This window comes from Chamaea fasciata, unplaced genomic scaffold (assembly GCF_029207755.1).
Source record: "Chamaea fasciata isolate MVZ Bird 193981 ecotype frontalis unplaced genomic scaffold, bChaFas1.0.hap1 SCAF_2, whole genome shotgun sequence".
Taxonomy (NCBI): Eukaryota; Metazoa; Chordata; class Aves; order Passeriformes; family Sylviidae; genus Chamaea; species Chamaea fasciata.
The window spans coordinates 1361867-1383912 of NW_027094087.1; the positions used below are offsets into that span (position 1 = coordinate 1361867).

The 22046-nt window shown below is 43.8% G+C and overlaps 1 protein-coding gene across 1 annotated transcript in view; it reads left to right on the top strand.

The window, feature by feature from the left end:
- FCHSD2 (FCH and double SH3 domains 2) overlaps nt 1-22046 on the top strand; it is a 119637-nt gene that overhangs the window by 71663 nt on the left and 25928 nt on the right. Inside the window, exons 9-10 of the mRNA XM_066207567.1 lie at nt 15406-15528; nt 19567-19662. Of these exons, the coding sequence (XP_066063664.1) occupies nt 15406-15528; nt 19567-19662 (219 nt within the window). The remainder of the gene's footprint in view (nt 1-15405; nt 15529-19566; nt 19663-22046) is intronic.

Sequence of the window (22046 nt, forward strand, 5' to 3'; positions counted from 1 at the left end):
TTATCACTGTAAGAAATCAATTTACGTCCACGTTATTGTTTCAGACTTTCTGGAGTGATTTAGAAGCACCCAGGGGATTCCTTTTTTAAATGGAAAGTCTGCCCCTCAACGAAAAAACAGCACTAAGATAAAGTAATTCTGAAGTCACCAGAGATTTCCATTCTCTTCTATAAATCTCTTTTATTATTTCAGTGCTACCAATTCTTTTAAGATCCTGTAAAACTCCCTTAAAAATGCAGAAGGGACTTGAGCAAGTGAAAGAGCTATTGTTTCACTTCCGGCCCTTGTCAGCTGCAAGCCACAAATATTTTGTAATCCCAGTTAAGGCAACCACGGATGGCATTATCTCCAGCATCAGATGGGCACAGGAACTTTCCTTCCCAGGCGGTTCATGAGTGTGCTTGGCATCCTCATGGTCATTCCCACAGAGGGGGGTGGCTGAAGGGATCGTGCTCAGCACGTGATCCCAGCGCTCCAGAAGATGCTCACTGTGGGTTCCACAGCAGCTAATCCTGATCCCATAATTGTTCTCCCATCCAGGGACACGTGTCTCAGTGTTGATGTGCGCATCAGACCCGAGGGGAGAGAGTTCCAGGTTGCAGTGTAGTTCTGCATCCACATAAATTATTATTATTAGATCATCAGTGCACAGTTGTGGTCTCTTGTTCTCGGTGTTTTTCTTAAATGCTCATGTCTCACAGTCCCAGCTGATACCTGAGAAGTGCCTTAGGGAATTTTGGGTGTTCACAGTCCATGGAATATGTGCTTACTCCAGTTGGGGGCACTTGGATTCCAGCTGACTGTGAGTTAACGTTTGCAGGGAAGTGAAAAGAGGATTTGCACTGGAAATGCAACTTTTGTTGTTAATTTTGGTAAAACCACAAGCCAAGGGAGTTTTATTGGCCTTAACCATTAGTGAATGGTATTTGCAGCGGTGTCTGTGTATGTATGTCACAGAATCATGGAATGGTTTGGGTTGGAAGGGACCTTAAAATTCCTCCAGTGCCACCCCCTGCCATGGGCAGGGACACCTTCCACTAGCCCAGGCTGCTCCAAGCCCCGTCCAACCTGGCCTTGGACACTGCCAGGGATCCAGGGGCAGCCACAGCTTCTCTGGGCACCCTGTGCCAGGGCTCCCCACCCTCCCAGCCAGGAATTCCTTCTCAATATCCCGTCTAATCCTGCCCTCTGCCCCCAATTCTTACATTTCCAATTATATTTTTAATTTTTCATAGATAAAATATTATTTTTTCAGTTTCCAATCCACCACTCACCCCATGAAAAAAAGATCACGCTGCTCATCACGCAGACTTTTCTTGCGACCTTGAGGCACGGGAGTGGGTCTGAGTCACAGCTGTTTCTGTTGTGAAGATGAGAAAGTGTGATGGTCACACTGGCCTGGTGACAGTCAGTTTGTCCCACCTCGTGTTTCAGTCACAAATGAATCCCTTGGTAACGCATTTGACCCAAAGGAGCCCATTTATTTCGGCGATCCAGGTGTTTATTCCTGCATGGTCGGGCAGTGTAGTGTAAAAGCAGCGTGACGAAATTTAGCAGGGAACTCAGGGCAACTTAGTTACCTTAAAACAATGACCATTTTTTCATGTGTCACTGACGTTTCAGTGAGATTTCCTTTGGTGTTTTCACAGAAATAACTTGAGAAAAGGGTTGATTGTAAAAGGACGGTGTGATTTTACAGATGCTTATGAGAGAAAAGTATTTCCCCCTTGTCCTGTCCCTCCATCCCTTGTCCCCAGTCCCTCTCCTGCTCTCCTGGAGCCCCTTTAGGCCCTAGAAGGGGCTCTGAGCCAGAAAACAAAAAAAAAAAACAGCCTACTTTTTTTTTCTTTTTGTTGGTTTTTGGTGGGTTTTTTTCCCTTCTGTTTTTTTTTTCTTTTTGTTTTTCTCATGTGAAGACTTTACGTAGAAACCGTTCGGGATTCGAACGGGGCTTGAAGATATTTTGGTCAGCTCTCATAAACCCTCTCATTCTGAGCAGGAAATGAAACTGCCATCTTGTTTCAAAGCCCCACTGTAACACAATGAGAACAGTTCCCAAAATACTTGCCTGTGCCAGACAGCAGCCTTGGAGCTGCTCCGCGGAAAGGCCCAGCTCAGGAAGCACCTGGTGCCTGGGAGGTGACCACGCTTTAACTAGAAACATGCACCATTCCTGGGTGGGTTTGTTATCTTCTTTTCTTCTCTTACAGTCAGAATTAAATGGCTGAGAGATGGAGTTCGTGTTTGGATTCAGTGTTTATTAATTCTTATCTATAGCACAGTCTCACAAGTTGTGGGTTCTGGCTAACAAAGTGAAAAATGGCTCTGTCTCTCTCTCTTTAGAAGGTCTTTTAAGAACAAATTGTCCAATTATGAGATGACACCTAATTTTTTTTTTTACTTTTAACCCAATAACCGACCACCAGTGGTCCACAATGTGGACTTTTTCATCCAGTTACAAAATACCACCCAAACCCGTGAAGAAGAAGGTGAAAAAGAAGGACTCAGCCTATGTCCAGAATCCTCCGTCTTGCTTTATATATTTTACTATATTCTAAAACCTTAAACTCTAATTTTTCCACCCTGTGATATCACACGCTTCTATTTAAACCCCACACCCCCAGTCCCAGTGCTGTCACTCAATTTTGGGAGCCTGTTCCACGGGCTCAGGTCAAATGCAGAGTTTGCTTGAGGCTCAGTGCCTGTCAGCAGAGAAAGCCTGAAATTCCCACCTTCCAGGGTTCCAACATTCCTGGTTTAGGATTCATGGTCAAAAGCATCCCAAGCAGATCCTTTGCAGCGTTTTGTTTGCTTGAGGGCTTTGTTCTTGGCAGCTCCTGGTTTGCTGGAAGAATTGAAGAAGCAGGGGAAAGTTACTTTTTTCCTCAGTGGGGGTTTTTTTTTTCTGCTGTTAGTCCCAACCACCCAATGTTTCAGTGAGTTGCCTGGAATGGACGTGTCTCCATTGAAACTGGGGGAAAAACTCATGGATTATTCTTAAAACTGAATGTGTATGCACAGGTCTTGTCCTTTTCAATGAGGTAATTAACTGATAATTGTCCTGTTGAATGAGATATTAAACTGGGAAAGTTACTAAAACTGTGGACACCTCAGAGCCCCCTCCAAGGCCTAAAGGGGCTCCAGGAGAGCTGGAGAGGGACTGGGAACAAGGGATGGAGGGATGGGACACAGGGAATGGCTTCCCAGTGCCAGAGGGCAGGGTTGGATGGGATTTTGGGAAGGAATTCCTGGCTGGGAGGGTGGTGAAACCCTGGCACAGGGTGCCCAGAGCAGCTGTGGCTGCCCCTGGATCCCTGGAAGTGCCCAAGGCCAGGTTGGAAGGGGCTTGGAGCAGCCTGGGCTAGTGGAAGGTGTCCCTGCCCATGGCAGGGGTGGGATGAGATGATTTTAAGGTCCCTTCCCACCAAACCATCCTGGGATTCTGTGACTCATCTTCTGTCGTCAGCGGCAGGACAAAACATTTCTGAGTGGCTTCACTGATGAAAGCAGTGGAAGAATTATAACAAGGAGATGAGGCTCAAAATAGCACAAGGCCACTAAGTGTGAGATGGAAAATGTCACGCTGAATTTGCAGTTTAATTAAATCCTAGAAAACGTTACAGGGAAAATGGCTTCTAATCTACAACTGTCTTGCCGAGAGGGAGGCAAATCTGGGAAGAGTTTTCACAGATCTTTGAGGGTTTCACAGGGCCCAGCTGTCAAATTTTGAGGGGTCCTTTATTCTCTCACTGTTTGGAGCCAGTGCAGGTGTTTTGGGATGGCTGGAGGTGAGGAGCTGCTCATTCCCTGTGTGGACAAGGGCTGCTTGAGCTCTGGTTTTTGCACAGCCTTTAGGAAACTTCCTTGCCTTGGAATCCCTTCCCGCAGCTGAAAATTCTTATTTAGTTTTTACGAATTGCTGAGGAGATAATGGATTGTAAAGCTGGCCCAGAAGCTCAGTCATGGGAAGAGGAGGAGGAGTGGGAACGCTCCCGTGTGATTTGTCTCCCTACTTGCAGGTTTGATCCCCCCAAAATAAAATTCCCATCTGTTCAAGTCGTCATCACTGCTTAAAAAGCTTTGCAGCCAGGCTGGACCCCCTTGGTGTGGAGGGAAGCAAATATTCCCTAACATTAGAGCTGTAATTCCCGATGACTGACATGTGGAATGGTGTCATCCAGCTGAACGAGGTTATTATTTCATAATGTTTTACAAACTATCAAAGCCCTAAGGTAGTTGCTTGTAGGATCGGAATGCTAATTAAAGGATTTAGTCTCTCTGGTATTCCCAGTGTTGTTCATGGATAATGGGAAGAACCTTTTCCATGCACTGGTTCATCCGAGCTCACTTTCCTCTCGGCACCAGCGTTGTCCAGGGCGTGCAGCAGCATCCTTCCATGAGGACCCCTTTAAAAATCCTCATGGATTTTTAAAGCTTCAGGAAAATTTCAGTGCCTGGGTTCAAGGCTTAGAAACTCACATAGTCATGGGGAGCTGAAAAGGATTCAAAATGAAAAAAAAAAGATTGTTAGGAGGAATCATAACAATATTCTGGCATTTGGCTGCCTGAATTTTCATGGATAAGATTCTTTTGACAGGAGTGCTAAACCAGGTACGTGGAGATAGTTAAAAATCAGGTTTCTAGTTCAAGCTCAAGAGAATAAGAAATCAAAATTTTAAAGCGCTCCTATTAATAAAATTGTACTGTGTTTACTATACTAGATATACACATAGTATATAATAATTTAACAGGTGAGAATTCAATTTAATAAAGGGTAGATTCCAAAAATACAGAATTCCAAGGAAAAAAGTGCATAAAAAGAAGGTGGCGAATCTGAGAAATAGCGTTTTTTTCCTCTACATAAAATGTTCACAGATGTTTGTGGCTCTGTGTACACCCAAATAATTCAGCGTTTTTTAATAGCTGATCCACTTCTGTCAGGCTTTGCACTTCTCACTGGGCAGTTCATTCAGTTGGATTATTGTAGTGTATTTTTATGATATTCATATGTGACTTCAGGTGCAGATCCCTGGATTCTGTGTCTCGAATTCCCACTGAGCACAGACCCTTCTCTCTGGCTGGGTCTGGGAGCCCCATTTCTAATTTAAAAGGAGATATTGGAGCATTCAGTGAATTAACTTGGCTGAAAGGCTCAATTTATTTAATTGCAAAGACTAAGCACCAAAGACAGCCTTGTATCAAAGAAATCCCAGCCCTGCCAGATCCTTGGGATGTCTCTTCTTGTGTGATTTCTGGCTCTGGCTCTGCTCTGCCCACACAGTGTTGGGAGGGCCTCTGAGCAGTGGCACTGTGAAATTAAGGAATTTTTAAAAAGGTTTGAGTATTAATCCTACAGGGCTGAAATAAGTTTGAAAAGGAGCTTAACTTTAATGCAGTTATGTTCAGCAAATACTGTCAGGAGACCAAAGTATATTTAGGTATTCCCCATCAGGCCACACTTCAGAAGTGATTTAATTAAATAAGATTTGCCAGCACTAGATCCTATTTTTGTTCATTTTTCTGTTGATTTTTTGTTACCCGTCACTGCCCTATCAAACAGCAAAAGACTAGAAAATCCTCTCAGCTTCTGGAGAATATGGCACGAGTGGTGATTCCATCAGTCCTTGTTCAGGAATACTGCTTGGAATGGGGATTCTGTGCCAGGCTTTGGCATGGGGATGGGGGGGAATCTGTTTGTGAAAGGGAAAAACCTTTCACAATATTTTTAATTGTGGACTTGAGGCTCAAATTATCTTTGTCCTCACCCACTGGTGCTTACAAGGAGTGCAGGCAGAAATTGTTGGTGTGATTGCCCCGGAGATCATTGAGAATGGACTCCTAAAAGTAATAAAGCATAATTGGCACACAGAATTCCCAAGTGGGCCTTGGGAACCCGGGATTAATCTTCTTGCTGCACTGCAGCTGCCATACCTTTGGCATTACCCCCACCATGGTTTTTTTCCTTTATTGTGAGAGATAATTGCTGTCATTGTTCTGTGATTCCATAATTATTGCAGATAATCACAGTGCTGTGACTCTGGGCCATTTTCCTTATAAGAACACATTTGTGTAGGTTACAAAAATTCCTAGAAATAGTTTCGTTGGATTTGGTCCCTGCATTTTAGAGTGACTGGCAGAGTAATCCTTTCGTGGGGTGCCCGTTCAGGAACTTAGGGTTCCCTGTGTGAGATGCACTTTGTCCCTTTCATGCTGCCTAATTATTTCCTATATTAGCACAAAATTTAATTGAATTTGTAATTTGAGTTGGAAGACGCCTGAATATTCTGAATATCCCGACAAGACCATTCGTGCTGTGGGTTAGAGCAGCATTACATTGGCAGGACTGCATCAAGCTGCAGGTTGTATCTCTTTGGCATGATAAGCATCTGAAACGCTTGGGAATATATTAAATTATTGAAATTTTTAATATTGGGACATTTCCATGCCTGAACCTACTCTGTGAGCAGCTTTTGAATAGGCTGTTCACTGAATACAGGTGACTTTAAACCCACGTTGAGAAAACAAACAGATGGAAGTGATAAATCCAAGGAGCCTGTGCTGGGGCAGAAAAGGTTTTGTTGAAGAGATTTATCTGAAGAAGTAAATGAAAATGATAACACAGAGATTGAATCAACTGAATTAAAACCCAAACCCAGCAAAAGAGGTGGTTAAAAAACTGCAAGAGTGCAAAAGAGTAAACAAAAGCTCCTGAGGAACATTTATGCTCAGTACCTGATTGGTTTTTTTGGGGTTGTTTTTTGGTTTTGGGTTGGTTTTTTTTACTCCTTTTTAATGCATTTTATCTGCCAGGGGAGATTATTAGTATTATTTTTAAGTAAATGCTTGTTTCCTATTTTTTTTAAGAACATATTAAAAATAGTTATAAGGAAATAATTTTAAAGAAAATATTTATTAAGAAAGATTGGGATTTGTTGTGAAATGCATTTTCACGTGCACGTCTGTGTGAGTTTAAGGTTTCTCTCCCTTAGCTTGTGTTGTAATATAGAAAAGATTCGGATTTATCCAAGCTTGTGGCTGAGTCAGGGATGGTTCACCTGTAGCATGAGAGTTCGTATGGAGATTGGCTGGTAAATCTGGGTGGAATTCTCTAAGGAGGAATTCCCAGAGCTTTCCTGGAGGTGATTCTCTGTGTGAGATTTGGTTTTGTAGGAGGTAAAAATAATCAGCTCTGGCCTGTTCACGAGCAAAACGCATTTCTTTGACTTACCTTCCAAATCGTGTTGAAATACCAAAATATTTGTTGAGCTGAGCAGCAAAATAATTTATTTTTGGGTAAGAAGAGCTAAAAAATCCAGACAGAGCACACACCCCAACTGCTGTTCCTCAGACACTTTGTGATGATGACGACGATCTTGTGGTCAGCAGAAGAATCCTTGAAGAGCAGGAATGGTGTCAAAGTGCTGAAGGGTGTAAATGCACATTTTTCCACACGAAGGAAGCCAATTACTACTGGCCTGAGCAGTGAAGAGCACTCCACTCTCCAGATGCAAAGATACCATGATGGTGACAGCTCTGTCGCAAAGTCATCTTCCAGATGTTGGATTTGAGCCAGAGCATGTTTTGTTTTGTTTTTTTTTCTACCAAGAACGAGGAAGTACAAAAGCAAAGATGCAGTTTATTAAAAATTCATCCTGTCAAAAGTGGAACCCCCCTGGGATTTGCTCCAGAGCTGTGCAAGGAAAAGCGAACTAGGTCCAAGAAGTCTTGGGAGGTGCTTTTGGGGATTGTATTTCTAGATATTCCTAGAATCTGTTTCAGTCTTCCAGGGTTTTTTACACGGTAGAATTTGAAGATCAGGTTTTCCGTGCTTGCAGCAGTCTCACATCGGGGTGTTCTCACTGATTTCAATGGAATTGTCCTTTAACCCAGGAGTGTTAATTTAGTGCTGTCTCCACCAGGTAACTCTCACTGCTGCCAGCCTCGGGAATTATAAAGGGCATTTCCTTCCATGCCTGGGTTCACCTGCCAGACCCTCATCCTAAACGATGGAGGCAAATCTCGTTATTATCATTAATTTAGTGTGTTCTTGTTTTAAAGGGACATTTTTCCTGCACTGGGGGAGGGTGACAAGCATCTGTTGGTGGCTGTTCCATATTTTTCTGTGCTCAGAGGAGACTGCAGCGCCCCCGACAACAAAGGTTTTGTCAGTAAAAACAATGCCCCTGGCGAGATTGTAAAGGAACAAAATGATGTGCAGAACAATCATCAAGTGACTAATGAGAGCAAACAAAGAACTCGCAAACAAGCCCCAAACTCCTGACAGCAGCAGGCACAAAGCTCCGGGGTAAGGGAAAGTGCAGAGTGTGTTCATGGGCACCCAGCTGAAAGGAACTTGGGGCTCTCCTGGTCTTCCAGTGTCCATTGTTCCCGTGTTTGCCGTGGTGAGGGCTCCTCCAGGGTGTAGGAGAAGAGGAGACTCCCAGCTTCATCAAACCTTGTCGATTTTAAAGAGGCGCTTCCTCCTCTATCCTTACATTCTCTTCCTACCTCTTAGTCCGCTGGTTTTATCCCAGTTTTTTCCTGTGTCTCTGCTCTTCAGCAGGGTGGGCACATGCCTGGAATATCTCGTGCTTTCTTGTTGAGAGCTGGTTTGAGCAAAGGCACTACTGAACAGCATGTGGTCACGCAGGATGTGGATTGAGGGGAAACAAAAATTAGCCTGACAGCAACTGGACAGTGAGACAGTTAAAAAAATTCCTTAAAATTACTTTCTGTGGAAGTTCAAGGAGGAGAAGCCAGAGGAGATCTCTTTGTAGGATTCTTAAACCCTTCTTCACTCAGACATGTTGGCATCCTCTGGGCCTGCTGTACCAGGTCCTCCATGTCCTTCCTGTGATAAAGACTCTGGATCTGGGTGCAGTGCTCCAGGTGGGAAGGTCTCACTGGAATTCAGATATTCCCAGACAGAACTAGGTAGTGACACTTCAAGAGTGAGTTGGATCTGGACCTCACTAAAGCAGACTTATCAATAACAGCCTTTGGATGTGCAAGGTTATCCTGAGATACAGATCATTTTGCTGCCTTGGATGCAGACTGTGGCTGGTCTCCCGTCAAGCTGAAATCCTGGTTTTACCGGATTTAGGTGCTTCTCTCCCCTTGTAGGCTGAGGAAGTGCGGCACTCACTCCTTGATCCAGGGAGAGGGTTGGGGTTTGCCCTCAGCTTTTCTTAGCAGCTTTCTTTGCTTGCCCAGCTTAGCAGAAAACCGGGATTTTTCCCAAAGAGGGAGCCTGCAAAGGGCAGGCTGGGCAGCAGCTTCCTGTCATTTGGAAGTCAGCCTTCAGCCCTCAAAGCCGTGATGGGCGCCGACAGGGCGCAGTTGTTCCTGAGGGATCTCCGGGAATGCTGGAGCCTGATGCCAGCAGCTCCAGGCAGGTTGTTCAGGGACACTGCTGAGCCTTTCATCTGGGGTTTTTCAGGAATTCAGATACAGAGGTGGTGTTTTGTTCACAAACACAGCCCTGATTTACGCTGGGGGGGTCCTGATGGAGAGGAAGGGATTTCAGCTGCCGGGGTGGAAGAGTTTAAAAGGAAAAATAAGCAGCTTTTCTTCTGTATTAGGAGAAACTGATGCCAGGAATCAGCGTTTTTAAAGGAAAATGACTGTGGAATGGAGCTGTTACCCAGAAAGGATGGGTTTTCCTGACCTTCCTTCCTTCTTCTCCTCACGTCCTTGGGAAGTGCTGTTCCATTTCACGGCTCTGAATAGTGCTGAGTGTGGCAAATCCAGCTGATCCGGGCTCTTGACTTTGTTCTGAGTTTTAGATGAGTTTTTAAAGTACCTTATCCTTCACTGTCAGATAAAAGGAGATCTGTGGCTCTGTTTGGGCTAAAATACAGAGACTTCTCACCCTAGAACGACTGAAGTTGATGCCTTAATTCTAAGAATACCTGTTGACGAATTTTTATTGTCTGTACCCCAACCTTTCCTTTTAATACTAATTTTATCTTTTCCGACATACAAAAATTAGAACCCTCAGTGGAGTCTCGTTTACCAAAACCATTCAACTGCAAATTCCCAGACTGTGCCATCCGTGAGATCCCTCTGTTTATTTAATGGATTGGAGGCAGGAGTCTCAGGCACAAACACTCAAAAAGCTTCACTCAGCCTGTTTGTTCTGCAACTCAGATTGTTGGGTTTTCTGGTTTTAAGTAAGGAAGAGTTTTGAGTAATAGTACGGAAAATAAAGGATGAAAACTCAAGTCCCTGTTCTTAATGGATTCTAAGTGGTTTTCAAAGCAAAGCAGATCAGGGATAGATAAAACAGGGGGTTTAATGCAAGTGAGAGTAGGGTGGTAAAATAATTTAAATTTTCATTTTGAATATAAATATATTCACATACAAAATTATTTTAATGTAAATATAAAGTAGAGAGAGGAATCTGTGATACAGATCTCCCTTTTTTGATTTGGGAGCTTGACTCCTGAACAGGAAAACAAGTCCCATTACCGGCCTGCAATCCCATTGACTCCACAGAAGAGTTACCACTCCACCAACACAATGATTTTTGTTCCTTTCTTTCCCTTATCTTTCTGTTTTCAGGCTGCAGCCCAGGCAGGGGAGGGTCAGCTCTAATTTTGTGCTGTTCCCTCCACCCATGTAAGGAAATTCCTTGCCTTCCACATCAGTTCTATTGTTTCCGGCTGAGCGCTGGCAGCTCGGGGAGCGTTTGCCAAGGATTTCAGTGGCAAAATTAGCCCTCAAACACTGATGGGTTGCACCAGCTCAGGGAAGGATGGATGTTTGGAGATGAAAACTGAATCTCACAGGGCCACGGGATGGTTTGGGTTGGAAGGGACCTTAAAGACCATCCCGTTCCACCCCCAGTTCGAGGACGACGGTTCTTATCGCAAGCGTGGGGTTGGGGAATTGAAAATGCCGAAAAACATAAATGTGTGTTTGCAAATAGCAAATTATTTCTAGGCAGTGATGATTCAGATGAGGCTGGTGTGAATTAGTCAGTGAAACCCACGTGGCTTTACAAGTGTGCCTTTAATTGTGGGGTTTTAGCCTACCACTGGTTTTGGTGCCTGGTGGTAAAATGAGAGGTTTAGTTCGAACACCTGAATTTAAGCTGTGAAATTATTACCCAGAGCTTCAGCACAGCTTTTAGGAGTTTCTGTGCAGGATAAACATGGACAGAATACCAGGAATATTTCAGAAATAAATGGGATAACAGGGAAGATCCGCCTTGGTGACTTCACACAACTCTGGTCTGCGTTGTGCGTGGGGCAGATAGTTTCCATTTTTAATTTCTGCTTGCCTTTAAAATAAAAAATGCAGAGTAGTTCAGCTTGGTCTCTGTCTTCTCCAGGATATTGAAATGGTAACTTTTAAGTGGAATGTCCCTGAGACCTGTAAATGTTTTAGTTGAAGAGACCTTTTGAAGTCAGTCACAGAAATGAAGGTGAAAATTCTACACACGATCTGTTCCGCCTTGTATGTTATTTTAAATGAGTAACAACCTCCCAAAGGCAACCAAATGGCCTAATAATAGCTAAAATACTTTCATTTACATATTTGCTTTTGAGGGAACTTTCGTAGAATGTAGAATGTTTAAAGCTAAATCCCCCAAATGTTTGGTATCATCTCTTGAAACAAACAAACAAACCTCCTGAAAATGACGATCTGAACTGGGACTGAAGTTTTGTTTCTGGGCAAAACTCTCGAAGTTGTACATGAAACTGGGATGTTGAAATCAGAGCAATGTTCTTGTCCCATTCCCTCTGTATATAGTTTTATTGATTTGAGTTAATGTGTAGGATTTCTTGTGTGTCCATTGCTTTTATTGACAACTTCAGCTCTTCTCAGCCCTAATTCCAGCCTTTAGCTTCTCAAACTTGGACACAGCGGGAAGAAGTTTTGCACCTTTAGTATGGCAATTCTGCTGCAAAGAAATGATTTCTGAAAAAAAACAGTGACTTTTTTCTATCCTTGGAAATCGTAATTTTGTGCTACTTAACTTCGTATTATCTTGGGTTTGATGCCAGATTTGTTTTTTTCTTAAAAAAAACCCCCTTGATTTCCTTTTGAAGTTGACAAAAAGACAGGTTTTTCAGTGGGATTGTAATACAGTAAGTGATTTAGTGCTCTCTGGAGAGTGAGAAAGAGAACAAAAGCCATTGTAGAGGAATAATGGGTGTTGGGTTTTTTGATTTTTCTTTTTTTTTTTTTTTTCTCCCAGTTTCCCCTTCAAGTTGTGTGATGAGAAATTTTGAAAAGGCTTTTCCTTTCAAAACCTGTGATGTTCAGTGGTTTGGGTCAGAGCGTTTGTGAGTGAATGAGATTCAGCTGATAAAACCCCACGTGAATGTTAATTTATATCCTACAGTTCAGCAAGTCAAGTCTTTTGTTTTAATATGAACACATCCAGCTCGATGTAATAATTCCCATTTTATAGAAGGGATAAATCCATTATTATTGCAAGTCTGGAACCAACCAGACTCTCTGATCCCGTAGTTGATGGGATGTCACCTTTCCTGTGCCACGAGGAGCTTTTTAGCCTGTGCTGGAGCTGCTTTCTCAGCCCTGCCTGTGTGATATTGCAGTGACTTTCAGAACTTCAGTTCTGGCAGCTCTTCGTCGGTGTTTAAGAACTTGGTCATGTTGAAACTGCTTTTAATTAATGAAAGGAGCCAGGCTGTAATGCAGTTCTCACATGCTGACAGACCCATGTGCTCCCTAATGTTTTGCCACACTTTGCTCTGATGTTCTGTCTTAAATATCTTTATTTTTTTATATCACGCTGAGAGGGTTTCTGGCATCTCAGCAGAGCTGTGGTCATTGCAGGAGGAGGGGGAGAAAATAATGAAGTTAATATTTCTCCCTCTTTTTTTTCTTTTTTTTTCTCCAATATTCCTTGAACTGCAGACTGCAGCTGGACGTGAATTAATCCCCAGTGCTGCGTGGATGATAATTGGAGGGAATAAACACGTGTGGGGCTGGGCTGTGTGTGTGCCTGATGTGTCTGTCTGAGCTAATTGTGGGGGCACTATTTACGGTCAGTGAAGAGGAATAGGCCCTTGGCATCCTGCCTTTCAGCTGACCTATTTTAGCCATCTATCTTGGAGAGGGATCAATCACAACACACAAGTACCAACTTCTCTCCACCGGCTCCGCAGAGCCCCCAGAGTGACGAAACCCAACGCAGATCTCAGCATTGAAGACTTGAAATGTAATGGCACAAACCCTTCGTGTGGGGTTTGACATAAAAACAACATTTGGGTTTGATAGGGAGCTGTGAAATGCTCATTTATGGCATCGTGGGATGAAAAAATATCGCAGCTGCTTTGCAAACTGAGCACTTAGAATTGCTTTGCCAGATTGAAATTATTTATTTTGCATTTCTTAGCAGAGTTGCGCTCCAGCCCTGGTGTTCGAGCTGGAAAGCTTTAGGAGCAGATAAGAGTCGACAGTTCTGTTTTGGGGGAGTTTGAGGCTTCCCGTGGTCCCCCAGGGAGAGCACAGGCACGCCTGGCAATTTTACCCATCGTTTGTATTCTCTGAGAGCACAGGGCTGAGCTGCTGCTGGGGATTGTGTATTGGCTGTGAGAAGGGAATAGGATGGTGACACTGGCACTGGTGTGACGCCGAGGGGGTAAAAACGCAGGGAACGTTCCAATCCTGGTGCTGGCCTGGGACTGAGCCTCCTGAATTAGCTCAGAGAGAATCCCAGCAAAGCTGTGCCCACAGCAGACAGGCAAGGACTGAACCTGTGTCTGTGTGTGGCTGCCTGCTTTGTGTGGATTTGCTGCCGGGAGTTTCCTGATGCTTTCCTCAATTGAACATCCCAGCTCTAAGCTCGTATTACAGAACTCTTCAAAGAAGAATTTTTAAAAATTCTGTTTAACAGAGTGTTTGGTGGAGCTGACAGCACTTGCAGGAGCCTGGAGCAGTTATCCCGTAGCTCTTTCCCAGCCATACTGGGAAGTCCTTCCCGTGGCAGCTGCCCTGGCTGCTGACACCTCGAGCCTGGCCTTTGGTCAGCTGCACTGTGGGGGCTTGGGAGGAATTCCCAGTTTGCTTCTGGTTTGGCATAATGGCTTCCTGATGGCCAGAGAACTATTAAGTTCCAAACAGATCTGATGTGTAAGGCTGAAGGGAACAATCTGCCTCTGCTAAAAATTCCTTTACACTTGGTAGATGGAGGATGAAGAGAATAGCGTAGTGTGGAGTGGATTTGGGATATCAGGGTTTGGATGTGAGAATTCCCACCACAATTTGATTATGTCCTCAAAGCATCCCTCACTGAAGGTATCTGTGTGCTGCTGGCAAAACTTTGCAGAAGGAAGATCTCTTCTGTTCTTCCTAAGCTTTGAGGGACTTCATAAAACCATGGGCTGGTTTGGGTTGGAAGGGTCCTAAAAGCCCATCCAGTTCCACCCCTTTAATGGGCAGGGACACCTCCCACTATCCCAGGTTGCTCCAAGCCCTGTCCAGCCTGGCCTTGGACACTTCCAGGATTTGTGTCTGATTTATGGTGTCTGTTCCCCTCACCTTAAACGCTGGATTCGATTTTTCAGGGGCAGAAACTATTCCTTAAGTCTTGCACAATTTCGCTCTTTTCTCCCCCCTCAACTTTTCAAAATGATTTAAACAATCAAATAGAGTTTTCTACAGAAACACATTCTTGAGTTTGTTGAAAGGGAGTGTGCACAGTTTCTGTGAATACACTGTTTAAATGGCTATCTGTGAAATCTGACCTATTTAAAATCCGTATCATATATATTTAACTACATCCTGAGTTAAATATTTAAATGACATTGTCAGTCACTTGCTAAGTCATATTTAACACAGAACTTGTGTAACCTGCGCTGTGCGATGCGGTTTTACAGCCCTGCTTACAACAGACCTTTGGGGTTTGAACTTCGCCGTCTCTGCCAGGTTTGGGATAAATTTCTGTTACTCATTTGGTATCTCTGTGCACAAAAGAAAGTGAAGAGGCAGCTATTGCCCAGCTGGTTTTGATAAGCAAACAGCTGGGGACGTGCAGCATCCATATGCTGAGTGTCCTGGCACCGTTCCCTGGGGAATACTCTGGTTGGCAGCACCCCGTGGCCTTGCAGTTCCTGGGTGTCCCCCTTGCCCTCAGTGACATTTCCCTTCTCCAGAGCTGCTCTGCCCATGGGAACAGCTGGATGGGAATCACCGGCATGTTGTTGCGGCGCTGTGTGCTGCCATCTAATGGGAGCCCGGCACTGTCGTTCCTCCTGCCAGGAGTGATGGCTCTGGCCACTCCTCACAGGTGTAAATCTGCTGGGGAAAAAATGGCGTAAAAAAATCCCATCTTGCAAGTCCTGGGGTGAAACCTGATAAATTGTATACAGAGCTACTTCCTGCTTTTCCTGATTTTTTTTTTTTTTTTTATTTCTTTCCCTCGTGCAGGCTCTTGATGGAAATATATATGATCACCTTAAGGATTATTTAATGGCATTCAGCAGGACTGAACTAGAGACATGCCAAGCCGTACAAAACACGTTCCAGTTTTTACTGGAGACTTCCAGCAGGGTAAGTTTGAACTGGATAATTCTCTGCAACTGAATCCTTGCAGGCCTGAGGTCTGAGCTTTGCTTCCAAAATCATGACAGAACTGAAGGGTTGTTGGGTTTGGTTCCTCCTGAGTGGTGTTAAGTTAAAAGACACCAGACAGTTTTCTTGGGGAGATTTCTTCCTCTGACACCCAGACTGCCTTCCCCTCAGTGCATCTATATGCAGAGATGCTCAGTTCTCCTCACCCTGCGCATTTGGGAGGGGAAATTGCAGCTGAAGGTTCTGCATGGTGTAATCCAGAGCAAAGCCCTGGGAAACTGCTTGGATCGTTCCTTAATAATTGTCTGTCAACTCGAAATCCAAGTTTTCTCCCTGGAATTAAGAGTGGCAAACACAGCAAACAAATTAGAGCCTTGTCATAGACGTGGTTTGTTTGCTTTGTCGAGCGGCCAGACTGAGAGAGGCGTGATCGCTTCCAGGGTAATTTCGATACTTAAATAATTCATCTGCTGGCCTAAAAAAAAAAAAAAATTAAAAAATTTGTCATTGAGCTCAGAAAAGCTGCTTTGGTGCAGTCATAATATTCCTTTATACGTTTACCTTCCCCACCCACCCAGAAAGAGAGCTCATTCACACAGAGATGTGGAGCAAAAGCTTATTTAACTCGTTCCTTGTTTACCTCCAAGCAAGTGATCTCACACCTTCAGAGATCTGAAGTGAGGGCAGGAAAAATGGGCTTCGCCCTCAGCTTTGAATTCACTTGGCAGCCACTGGAAAAATAATCAAAATACCGTTTTGTCTTCAGTTGCAGAAGGACTTTCAATAATTTACCTTGGGGTGCATTATTCAGGTCTGCTTCAAATACCTTCCCCAGAAACGCTGGCTTGGAATCCTTTAGCTAAACAGGCTTCTGTATAATGGCTGCATAATTAATTTTTCACTCTCCTATCAGATCCTTTGTGTTCAAAATACTCAGAGAGCTGCCTGGATGGGACTTTGATCCAATTCTGAGCTGCCATACCCAATTCCTGGGAGTGGGAATCCTTTCCTCAGATATTTGCATGCGCTGAGGTCGGGGTAGTTTGTGCTGCCCAGGTCTGGCTGATTTTACACAAGAGCCAAGTCAGGCTGTGTGTGTGTGGGTTGGGTTTCTGCTTTACTCCGTGGGCACAATGCCTGGAGAAGGGACACAAATGGAAATCCAGCTGGCAGGTCGGAGCAGGGCTTTTACAAATGCTTTCTGCAACTCCATTTGCCTCTCTCCTTGTGCTTCAGGAAGGCAGAAAAGAAAAATCTGTGTTGCTTTGCTACTGAAAACGTGTGCTTTGCTCTGAATATATTGACTGGTGGGTTTTTTCCACAGGCTTTGTTTATCCTTTCTTTCCATAACAAGTCCAGGTTGCAGTAACCAGCCCCAAAAAAAGAATCCAGAAAAAAACATTTTTTCTCCACCAAAACCCATCCGTGTCTTTCAAAAGCAGCTCGGGTTGTTAAACATGTAATAAATTTGTTAGCAATTTAAAGTAAACCTGTCATCAAAGCAAAGGTTTTAAATATTTATTGGGGGTTTTGAATGCTTCACCTGTTCTTTGTTAGTTCACAGTATAGGCTTGGCAGGCTCTGCTTAGAAGAGACTCTTCAGGTAATTGGGAGGAATATTTTTTGCTCTTCCATCTGAACTGTATTTCTGTTTGCAGGATGGAATTAAATTGTATTTGCTTTAGAAGGACATAAGTTGCTTCCCACAAGTGCCAGGGACGGCTCCTTGGATGGGCAGGGTCACTTCATGTGATGCAGATTGAGGGAACCAGCTAAAAACCAGATTTTCTGTATAAAATGCAGGCTTTTCATAGTTTTAGCATTGTGTGTTGGAGCTTTGGAGATTTTATTACCCCTGAGTCAGGGTGGCCCTTGTCATTCCTCTGACACTGGAATGGGAACACTGACCCACCCCAAAGAGGGTAAGTTTGGATGGGATATTGGGAAGGAATTGTTCCCTGGGAGGGTGGGGAGCCCTGGCACAGGGTGCCCAGAGCAGCTGTGGCTGCCCCTGGATCCCTGGCAGTGCCCAAGGCCAGGCTGGACACTCCTTGGAGCAGCCTGGGACTGTGGAAGGTGTCCCTGCCCATGGCATGAGGTGATTTTTTAGGTCCCTTCCCACCCAAGCCATTCTGGGGCTGTGATTGTATCAAAATGCAATTTCAGTTCCTTTTCACTTGAACAGTCTTACTCAAGACTTGTACCTCTTGCACTTCTCTTTTGGGAAAAAAAGCTGATTTTCTTCGGAACATTTTCTGGAATCCCATTTGCTGTTTTGAGTAACATTTCTGTGAGGTTTCTGGTAAGGGGGTAAATAATTTTCTTTATGCACCTCTCTGACTGTGCCTTGTTTCTGCATGTGGGATATATTTAATGTTTGCTTTCAGGTCTGTTCTAACCTGTCAATTGACATTGACTTCAGAAAGGAACTGTGTAAGAACATTGATTTAATTACTGAGCAACAGGAAATCTATTTGGAAAAGTTGCAGCTCAATCCCAAGTGTTGCTCTGGGGTCTTTTTATTCTCTTTTTATCAATTGTCCGGTATTTTGTGCAGATGCAGGATTTCATGTGCTGGGCTTGCACATTCTGCCCAGCCTCCTGTTCTGATAACAGTCGTGTTTTCATTTTTAACCACTTCTTGTGGCTTTGAGGGGAAACCTCCTAGGAGTGCTGTTGGGAAAATGAATTTTCTGCTTTGAACTCAGTTGCTTGGGAGTCAGGTTTCTGTGGGGCAAGCGCATTAAAATATCTGTATAGGTTTTCACATCCTCGGTAACTTCATTTTGGGGTGGTGTTTGTTTCCTAATTGAAGTTAAAATAGTTCCACATATTTGGCATGGCCCCAGGGTTGTGGGCTATGGTCAGTGTTCACATGGATCTAAAAGGACAGTTCCGTGGAATAGCTGGTTAAATGAAATGATTTTGATGCCAGATCAGTGCTGAGCATCCTCTGAAGCTGCAGATGTTTCCTTCTTTAGTATTTTCTGACTTTCTATTTCTGGGAATTCGTGATGCAGATCCCTGTCTGTTTTCTCCCCATTTGAGTGTGTTTATGTTCAACTGCTGAAATTGGAGCAGTAATTATGTACTTTTCTGCTTTAGATGAGTGTATTATTGGCCCTGGAGGACTATTTACTTTCTTTAACTGGGGATTAATTTTTTACAGTTCAGCATTGCAGCGACACAAGCATCAACATTTTGCTGCATTAGAGAACAAGTTTTATTTCTGATTGTCCACGCAACACAGAGTTCTTGGTCGTGCACAATGCTGCTATTTCTGGATAAATACCATCTTTATTATCTCCTTTGTACGTGTAAACCCCCAGTTTGGTAATAAATTGATATAATTTTGAGCATTTTCATCAATTGAGGCAGTGAATGCTCTTCTAAGAGTTCTCCAACCAGTGATCCTATTTTTTCATCTCGCAATCACTGGGTATTTCTTTGTAAATCTGTGTAAATTGTGACATAAGAGGTTTGTTTAGGGATCTCTGTCATGGTGCCTGAAACGTATCATTAAACAAATTTGGGAACTGAAGGAGTTTTGCTTCAGCAAAATGCAAGCTTGGAGAGTTTTCTCTGAAAGCAATTTAATAAAGAGTGATGAAAGTTGTAAGTGATTTGGGATGCATTATTCCAAATAGTCTTTTCAGCTCCCACATCTAATAATTTCTGCCAAATTAAGACTTTTCATCTTAAGAAAGAGCAGTGCACAGGAAATTACCCACAAGAGGAGGGAAAAATATTTATGGCAGTGACACCACAGGGTGTCTATTTAATAATTGGTGTGTTTTCCCCGTTTTGTAGGTGAATGGCGAGGATATTTTAGGTCCTTGTCACCCAGTGTGTGTCCCACCAGTACCTCTGAACAGCTCAGATCCTCAATTCCCTGCTGGTGCACCCCAGCTTCTGCTGCAGGTTTCATCTCAGTTGGAAACCGTGCTGCTTTTGCTCTCCAGCTGCTTTTTCAGTTCACAAAGCACGGAGTCTAAATAAACCTTTTTCTTTCCTCAGGTGGTGCGGGACAGCAATCTCCAGCTGTTCTTACAGGAGAACTCGGTGTTCCACAAACCTCAGCCTTTCCAGTTCCAGCCCAGTGACAGCGACACTGTAAGAGCCCTGGGAATCCCTGCAGTTACTTGGTCTTGCTCTATTTTAAAGCAGATTGTTATAAATGGGGAAGAGAATCGCTTGTATCTCAGTCTGGTTTAACCTCGTGCTCTATTTTTGGGAAAGAAAGGGAGAGTGGCCTGGTTGCAGGAGGTGGGTGATGGTAAAAAAAGCATCAAACTGGCTCTACATCACCCACGAAAGAGCAGAATCTTTTTTTGGCTTCCAGATTGTGACTAACAGTCCTCTGTTTCACTGCTTTCAACCTAATTCCTACTAAATTTTGTTGCCTTTTTACCCTGCTGGTCAAGTTCTCGTAATGCTCACTAATACTGGGTCACAACTGTGCCACATGAAGTGTGCCTACACACCTGAATTGCTCAAGGAATACTTAGAGATACATAATAGAGAGCTACTAAAGATAATGCTGTTAAAACACTGCATTCCAAAATAACATCCGCAAATCTTATCTTTCTGTGCTGCTTCCAAAGCAATCATTAATGACATTAAATTGAGTGAATCGGAGTGTGTAAGTGCATTTCCGAACAGCACCTTGATTAAAAGTGGATTCTTGATGTCCCATTGACATTACTGATGTTATTTTAAGAGACAGCTGTTTAAAATGAGTTTGGATCTTCTAAACGTACAAATTTTTGCTGACTTGAATTCATAAGTGAACGGATTTGGGCAGTCCTGATCTGCAGTTCAAGTGATTCAGATCAAGACCTGCATAGGATTGATTTTCCCAGTCGCCCTGACATCTCTGACTGGGTCTCCTTTGGGTTTCCCTTTTAACAAACTCTGATTTTGCTTTTTATTCCAGAAGGAGTCAGTTTTTCCCACAAATAAATATTTGGACTGTGCTCTTGTTGGGGCATCTGTGCGGGGCTAGGAGTTGGATTGGGTAATGCCGATGGGTCCCTTCCAACTCAGGATATTCTGTGCTAAATTTTAGGTTGTTCTTGATAACAGTGAGCAGAATCTTTCTGGTTCTTTGCTGTGCGTCTCTAACCTTTGCTGCCGTGTTCTCCTCCCTGTGCACTCCCTGCATCCAGAGTTTTAATGCAGTTCAGCTGGTGGAGATTGAGCCCTCACCTGTCAGTGCTATGAGAATGACCATAGCAGAGGTACCTGGGGGTGTTTCTGGTCAGCCCTGTGTTATCCCTGTGCATGTGGGATGCTGAATTTACACTCTGCAGAGGTGGCAACAGAATGCACGATCTCCGTGTTTGTAAAACAGAAATGAGGGAGGGGAAAAGGGTTGTTTTTTTTTACAATGAGACTTCGAGGAGGAAAAATCAATTTAGGGTGTTGTTTGTGGAGGGGCAGCTTCACACTTCTCCTGTGTCCTTGCACAGGGTTTGTCATTGTTATTCTGATCTGCTGGGGCATGAATTCAAATTTCACAGCCCCAGACAGTGCTGCGTGTCGCTGGTTGCTGCTCCTCTGTGAGAGGGAAAGGTTGCCTGACAGCTGCAGGCTCTGAGCGTGCGCTGATGAAATGCAGCCCTGTTGCTGATTTCATCTGGCTCTTTTTCCAGAGGGCCGTCCCCATGGCCAGGAGAGCTGGGATTCACTCCCATTAAACTCTTCAGTGTGAGGAATGCCAGGATTCTGTGCCGTGGCACTTGCGTGGGCTCACAGGGTCCACGTGTGCTGCCGGTGCTGCCTCACTCCAGGAATTTTTAGGAAGGGATGAATGGATCCTTCATGTCTCAATTCTTCACTGCTTTACTTGGTTAACCCTCTTGAGCTGCAGAATTCCTGCATTTCCTCAGTGCACTGCAGCTTTTTCATCTTCAGCAGCTTAGGCTGTAAGCAGTTTTCCCCAAAATAATTGAATTTTATTTCTTTATTCTGCTCAGCTAACGGGTCCTACCTGGGCAATCCCATTTTTAATCAATAAGTACAAGAGAACAAAGGCTCTTGCTCAGGCTTTTGAATTGGTCAGAAATCGAGTGTTTTCTAATTGATAGAGCAGCCTTTAATTGCAGGAGAACAACTACCAAGCATTCTTTTGCCACCTTTTCTGTTTCTAGATGTTGTGCAGAGATTTCTCAGTTGGCTTTGACTTTCTGTGGGTTGTGCATGATAATTTTCACACCAAGGACTGAAAGAAAAAAGTAGAGTCAGAAATACATCTCATCAAGAGTTTAATATTCACCTTTTCCAAGAACAAGTTGTGGGCTCTCTTCAGGCTGATCCACTGAGACTGGGCTCAAAATTTGGAGTATTTAAGTGTTGCTGGAATGGAGTTGTGAGGGCTGTTCTGGTATTAAATGTACAATTCCCCGTCAGCTTCCAGGATTTTTGATCCCAAAAATGCCAGTTGCTCTAGGAAAAATGTGCGCTTTTGAGTGCCCACAAAGAGAAAGCCACTTGAA